This window comes from Austrofundulus limnaeus, unplaced genomic scaffold (assembly GCF_001266775.1).
Source record: "Austrofundulus limnaeus strain Quisiro unplaced genomic scaffold, Austrofundulus_limnaeus-1.0 Scaffold296, whole genome shotgun sequence".
In the NCBI taxonomy this organism is placed as follows: domain Eukaryota; kingdom Metazoa; phylum Chordata; class Actinopteri; order Cyprinodontiformes; family Rivulidae; genus Austrofundulus; species Austrofundulus limnaeus.
This window is the reverse complement of record NW_013952698.1, coordinates 399,645-406,813: the sequence shown is the minus strand read 5'-3', so window position 1 is coordinate 406,813 and position 7,169 is coordinate 399,645. Positions and strand designations below refer to the sequence as shown.

Here is a 7,169-nt window from a genome sequence, read left to right as displayed (position 1 = left end):
GCTAAGTCTATGAGATGCTATTTTAAAGGCTAAGTCTATGAGATGCTATTTTAAAGGCTAAGTCTATGAGACGCTATTTTAAATGCCAAGTCTATGAGATGCTATTTTAAATGCTAAGTGTATGAGATGCTATTTTAAACGCTAAGTCAATGAGATGCTATTTTAAATGCTAAGTGTATGAGATGCTATTTTAAAGGCTAAGTCAATGAGATGCTATTTTAAATGCTAGTCTATGAGATGCTATTTTAAATGCTAAGTCTATGAGATGCTATTTTAAATGCTAAGTGTATGAGATGCTATTTTAAATGCTAAGTCTATGAGATGCTAATGCTGCGTTCCAGTTGTCCTCAGAGGTCGTATAGTTTCGCATTTCCGAGTTGTAATTTTTGAGTCAAGGGGTCGGAGCAACACGACCATACCCGAGCAGCGCGAGCACGCATTACGTCGTTATTTCAACATGGCTGCTCCTTGTATGAACAGAGAGTGAAACTCGTTACTTTTACAGTTTTTTAGCAGTTCTGTGTAGTTTACTTTACATTAAGTCACTTGTAATTAAGTTAGAGTTTTTGTTAGAGGGTACACAAAAACAACTTTATACAACTGAAACAAAACTCACACTGAGAAAACCTGAGTCTCATAAGCAGTAAAGTCATTTTATGAGGTGGAGAAAATCACTGCTAAAGTTCACACACAAGAAAAGACGCTATTGCCTCTTAGAAAAATGTGTCACGATAATCTATTTCACACATTTATCTGATGAAAGTCTGCCCTGCAGCAGAAATGATCCCAGCGTTTCAAACCAGCAGCACAGTGTTGAACACGTCAAGTGATCAAACACTAACAGGAAGTGTCACACTTCAATGTGTGACACAGACGATACGCTGAGTCTAATCCAGCAATGAGTGAAAGTTCACAGTTTTGTGTTTTAACCATCCACCAGCACTGTGATGAACTTTTATCAGGCATTGATTTGTTATCTGGAGTCACACTGTCAGCGCAGGAAGTGGAGAACAATCTGTTGTATTACCATCTGAAAGAATATCATGTCAAAACAGCAACAAGTCAACATGAAGGCCCACGTCAGGATAAGATGACCTGTTTATGTTTGACTCATCTCAACTTAATCTCCTACACATGCAGTTCTTTAAATAACCTAATAATCTGAATGAAATTCTAATTAAATTATTGAACTTAAAACAAAAATTATTTGTCTGTAACAAATCTTTTAAGTTTTGCTAAATGAGAGTTAATCTTTGATTAAATACTGCTTAACAAACTACTTCATAATATTATTCTCCAAATTTTAATTCTTTATTATTTGATTGTCAGTTTTTACTATTGTTGTTGACAATTCTGTGCCTCTGGTTAATTATTTTTGTAATAAAATCTCAAAAGACAAATTCTGTTTTCTCCTCTTTTTAGTAAAATGTTTATTTGTTAAAAGTTCAGCGTTGAGTTCTGATTACTGTGTTAAAAAATATAAAAGAAAAAAATCTATGTTGTCCATCAACTATCAACTGCATTAATTAAAACAAATCTTGATCTCTAACTTATCCTGCTAAAATGATTTGTATTATATGATAAAATGTTTACCATACAGATTTTTAAGCAACATTCAGTTTTAATGTTTTGGTTGGCACTCAGTTAATCTTGATTTTCCACCAGAACAATTTATTTCTTCAACATGTATTTACGAAGTAAAACATTTCTGACTCTGTCTTAGCAATGGATTGTAGTTTAATAATAAAAAAAAACTTAAATAATATGAATTAAAACAAAAACAATGATGGAAGAAATGTTTGGACTAAAGCCTGGTGTGTTCTGGCCTTCAGCTGCTGATCTATTCTCCATGTCAAATAACATTTTTATCCACATTTTCTTTAGTTTGTAAATCATCTGACTGCTGCTGAGTCTACGTTTTGAATTGGACTTTATTAGGACACGAGGTCCAGGACAAGCACAGCTACTTTTGTAGAAAGTTAAAGAACTGAGTCAAAGTTTAGGACAGGACATTAACTTTTGTTGACTTCCACAGTGTAAACACAGAGTTTAAAGACTCAGCTGTTCTTTCTGGTTTTATTCACAAAGTTCATCAGGTTAAAGGTAAAAGTCACTTTTTGTTCTGTGAAATCTGTAAACTCAGAAGTAATGTAACAGGAAGGTTGTTAAATCCATATGTGACCTTTAAGTTAGACTATAATTACATTTATATTATTTAACGACCCAATTTGAGCTGAGATCAAAAGTCTATCAGTTCAGAATGTTCATCCGGCTGTGATGGAGTGGTTAGGGGAGTCGTCCTGGAACCGGAAGGTCGTCGGTTCGATCCCCGTCCACTCGACTCAGTCGTTGTGTCCTGGGGCAATAACACGCTGACCTCTCACCATCACTGGTGTGATACGACTCAACCTTACCTGACGTTAAGTATAGGCTGAAACAGATGCTGCACATCTGTCTGAAATGTATTCATTAGCATTTTTACACTTTTAGTTTTCTCCTAAAACAGGGCTATTCAACTGGCGGCCCGCGGGCCACATCCGGCCCGCGAGTGACCAAAGTTCGGCCCGCCAATTGGTTCATTCATCTCTTATGCCCAAACCTGGTTTTCTACTTTAATTACTCTAAGTTCTTTTGGTTAAACAGACATGTTTGGTGTCTACAGAAACGTCAGAATCCTGGCCAGAAGCTGGTAAAAACCATTTCTATGAACACTCTAGACAGTTAAAACTACAAGCAGTTGAAGATAAAATGATGAAAGTGAAAATAAAAGTGTTTTAAAAAAATTGGCAATCAGAGATGTCAAAGTATTATTTGTGTCAAATAGGAGGCAGAATGTGTTCTTTTTGTTTTTGATAATGTTTAATTATCACTACTTTTATAGGGTTCTGTATGTTGTATTCATGATTAAATGCAACAAAATAAACTAATTTAAAGGTAACAGATCTTTGTAATACTTGGTTTATTTACATAATAACTTTAATTGCTGGATGTTCGGCCCCTCAGCTGTTGACCGGCAGTAACTGTGGCCCCGGAGCAGTTTAGTTGAATAGCCCTGTCCTAAAACCAAAGACATGGAGTTAAATCAGACACCACATTTAAAGTGCCTGTGACGTGCGCCAAAAAGTAAAAAAAAAGTTGTATTAAAAAAAACTTTGCACAACACACCATTTTACTCATTTTGTCACATAGCAAGTATTTTTCTTGTAAACTGGGCTCAGCCAAAGTGAAACAGGAAGTGACATCAAAAGTAACTCTTCAAGAAAAGGAACTCTAGACTTTGTTTGTTGAAACTATTTGAACTCTGACTCTTCATCTCTTTGATGACTCAAAAATAATCTAAAGAAACCTCAGATTCTTCTCTACGGTCTGTGTTGTTAACCTTTGTAACAAGACATTTCTCTTTGACATCACTTCCTGTTACTGAATGTTTCTCCACTGTTCATCTCAGCGATGTGCTTTTTTTTGCAAAATTAACATTATCTTTCAAAAAGTTATAAAATGTTGATGTCACAGGCACTTTAAGCTGCCAGTATATTTCCAGCTTTTTTCTTCATATATGTGCACAATGTTAACTCTTGGCTAAATATAGAAGTGTAACTAAAAATAAATAAATAAAAATAAGACAGTGTTTCAGTCAGAGGCAGAGAAAATGAAAACCTCTACAGTAACGGTCAATGATCTGCTGACAACAGGAACAATCTGCTGTTGGAGCTTTTGTTTGGCAGTTTATCAGAGAAATGTGTGTTTGAGTAGCCCTCTGCCTGCAGCAGTGATGGAGAGGAGGCGGTTATAAATCCCATCTTCTGGAGCTTCTGGAGTCCGAGTCGGCGCTTTGAGACGAGTGATGTCTGCTGCTGGAGAAAAGAGTTCATCTGTTCATTTTACTGCACACACCTGAAGTGTCTCACATGTTGCTCTTTATGTGCAAACTGCTGGACTCTGGGATGTTAAACACAAACTGCTTCTGTTAAAGAACAAAACTCAAGCTTTCAAAATAAAAGTTCGCCAACAGCTGATCTCTGCAGGAAACAAACCACAGAAGTTCTCACAAAAATAAAAATACGAAAAAAGTTGTGAAAGTTTGAGAAAAAAAAACATATTTGAAAGAAGTAGTAGATGTTTAAAATGTGACAGCGGATGTTTTTAAGTAGCTGTTTGACAAGAACTCCTGAGTGGATTTAAAGTTCCCACAATTCAAAGAGCTTCTTTAAAACGTGCATTACAGAAAAACAATATCTGAATCTAAAGATTAAAGGTCTTCATCTATCACCAACAGCTGTTAAACACAAGAATTTTATTTTAGCTTTTTGTGGTAAAAAAAAAAAAAAGAATTGTATGAAAACATCTAATGTAGCAAAAACAAAAAAGTGATTAATTTAATAGTTTCCTGTGTGGGGGGACAATTATATTTTTATTTAATGCATTTGAACTGATAAATGCACAAAAATCTAAGAAAAATGTGTCAAAGTATACTGCAAAAATGATACAACTATAAATATTATAACATTATTAGTGTTCTATAAGTAACTGTAATTTAAACAAATGAGTCAGAAAAGTCTAAGTTCTGTTTTAACAAGTAAAATACGGATTTGAATTCACTTTAATCTTGACATTTTACACATTTTTTAAAGAAAGTAAAAATGTTTGAGTAAACAAGCCTTAAAAACAAATTTTCTACCGATTTATTCAGCAAATGTTTCATTTTTAAGGCTCGTGTTTAATACTTTTAGATTTATTTAAATTTACTGTACGTGAGGCGATGATGTTTGACATTCAGCTCATATGACAACTCAGATATCATTCTTTTAGTTTGTAAAAATACAAGATTTATTAAAAGAACAACAAAAATATACAAATACGTATAAATATAGTAAAACATGAACAAATATGCACAGCACATCTTATTAAACAGTGATAAAACATTTAACATCAAACACTGGGACAGAAAACAGCTTTTTGTTTCACAGAAATGACAAACTCAGACCTGAAAATAAAATAAACTCATGACAGAACGCTGCATCATGTGCTGCTTTTAAAAATGCAAACGCTGCCTTTAAAGAAACTTCTACCTGATCAGACGAACACAGATTTGACTATAAAAACCTGGACGAGCAGTTTTTTTGTTTTAACGTTCGGCTTCAGTTTTGGTAATAAAATATAACTTATTGGGAGTAAAACTACACAATATAAAACTGTACTGGTGGTATTTTGGGGGAAAGATGCTTACTTGCTTTTTTCTTGAGACTCTGATAAGAAGATCAATAGCCCAACCAGATATACGAGTTAATACAGAGCTGAAATCAGCAGCAGGAGATAAGGTCACAGTTTGATTGTCTACAGGCAGCAAAGTCCATCAGACACCAACCTTTAGGCTCAATAATTAACAACTCTTCTTTCTATAGCACCCAACTTTTACCACTCTGTTGCTTTAATCTGCACAAAGTCAAAGAGGGTCAAAAATGAGCAGCTGTGAACTTATTCTGACATCTTTTTTTTGGAATAAACAAGCTGCTGATGCATAAGGGATCAAAACGTGCTGATCTTTTTACAGATCGAGCACAAAAAACAAGCATTTCTGAACATAGAAAACTCACAGCAGGCTTTAAAAAAAAAAAAGAAAATACACATTAAAGGCACAATTAAAAACTATTTGAAAAGTCACCTCTGAGCCTTCATCTTCATCCCTGGGCTTTGTGTCTCAGTGCTGCTGGTAGAAGGGACTGTCGAAGCCGCTGTCCTGCTGCCGCTGCCTCAGCTCAGAGAACTGCGGCCGGGGGCCGAGGCCCAGCTCGCCCTCACATTCAGAACCAGGGATGGGCTCTCGGACCAGACTCTTCTTGGTGTGAGGGTTGTTTCCACTCGTCTTCTCTGGAACCTGGTTATAAACTGTTCGGTTGGAAACGTCAGGCGTGAGACCGCTGAACTCTCCCGTTTCGTTGGCCGACCCGGCCGACATGGAAAAGGGCCTGACCGGTTCCACTTTCCTCCCACAGTAGGACAGTCTAAACGCTGCGTCCGAGTCGCAGCTAGCCACGCTCCAGTCGGTCCGTTTCTCCTCTCTGACGGGGGTCTCCTGGGTGAGAAGAGGTCTGCCCTGCAGCCCTGACTCCAGGCAGGCGTCGGCTTTGTTGGGGTTCCCTTCCTGCAGGCGCCACTCCAAGCCGTTACCCCTCACAGACAAGCTGACGAACTCCACATGGGACCGAGGCGTTTTCTGAGAGGAGGCGGGGTTTGCGTGAGACGGTTCAGGCCGTTTGGGTTTTTCCACCGAGTCCTGCTGAGATGCTCGAGTGTCCTGCGGGCCTGGAGGCTTAGTCCTGATCGTTGATTTCTGTCCTGGATCAGCAGAAGTCTTTTCCCTGTTGGATCTCTCCTCTGGTCTGGTATCAGGGATTTCATTTAGTGTCGACAGAGTCTTACAGAGACCTGCGGGCCGACCCGGCGCCCCACCAGAGGTGGTACACTCAGCCGTCAAACCTGACAACCCAAAAACACGGCTGCACTGATTCTTCTTTGTTGTGTATAACATTTTTATTTTTAAATGAAATGAAACGAATAAATGAATTAAATAAATAAATAAATACTTTCTGACAATAATCAAAAAGTAAAGCAGATCTCTCAGGGACTCACTTGGTAAACCGTAATTCTTTCGAGGTTGACTTTTGACGGGTGTTTCCAACACTTTAGCCATGGCTGCCAGCTTGCTCGCGGCGTTCATTATTTTCTTTTCAGCCCTGCAGAAGACAGAGAGATGGATACGATTAGCCCGAGGAGCGATGCTGAAGGGAGGTAACAAGTTCAGGACAATTAAAGCTCCTCGCCCCGTGGCCCTGCTCCCGTCCTCCAGTAACTCCTGCAGACAGGTCAGGTAATAGCGTCGCATCTTCCTGGCAGTGTCCTGCCTCTCCCTCTGCACCTCGGTGCGGATCATCTCTGCTGCTCGCTCTCGACTCTCCTGAAGGTAACGCAGCATGTCTCCTGGAAGAACATTAGACTTTGAGTTATTTACTTTGTGCAAAGAGTGGGAACTTTTTAAAGACTGATGAGGAATTTCTGATGGAGGGAACAGTGCTGACAATGAACAGAACACTACATTAATGTGTGTGTGTGTGTGTGTGTGTGGGTGTGTGTGTGTGTGTGTGTGTGTGTGTGTGTGTGTGTGTGTGTGT

At 38.2% G+C, this 7,169-nt stretch overlaps 1 protein-coding gene across 6 annotated transcripts in view; it reads right to left on the bottom strand.

The window, feature by feature from the left end:
- Window positions 1-4,821: 4,821 nt before the first annotated feature.
- Window positions 4,822-7,169, bottom strand: part of cep152 (centrosomal protein 152) — a 15,622-nt gene continuing 13,274 nt past the window's right edge. For 5 of the 6 annotated variants that reach the window (XM_014021519.1, XM_014021518.1, XM_014021520.1 and 2 more), the window contains 2 exons: window positions 6,631-6,978; window positions 4,822-6,477 (listed from right to left, as the gene is read on the bottom strand). In XM_014021519.1, the coding sequence (XP_013876973.1) occupies window positions 5,699-6,477; window positions 6,631-6,978 (1,127 nt within the window). In that variant the 3' untranslated portion in view covers window positions 4,822-5,698. The remainder of the gene's footprint in view (window positions 6,478-6,630; window positions 6,979-7,169) is intronic. The other variant, XM_014021522.1, reaches the window with a different exon arrangement.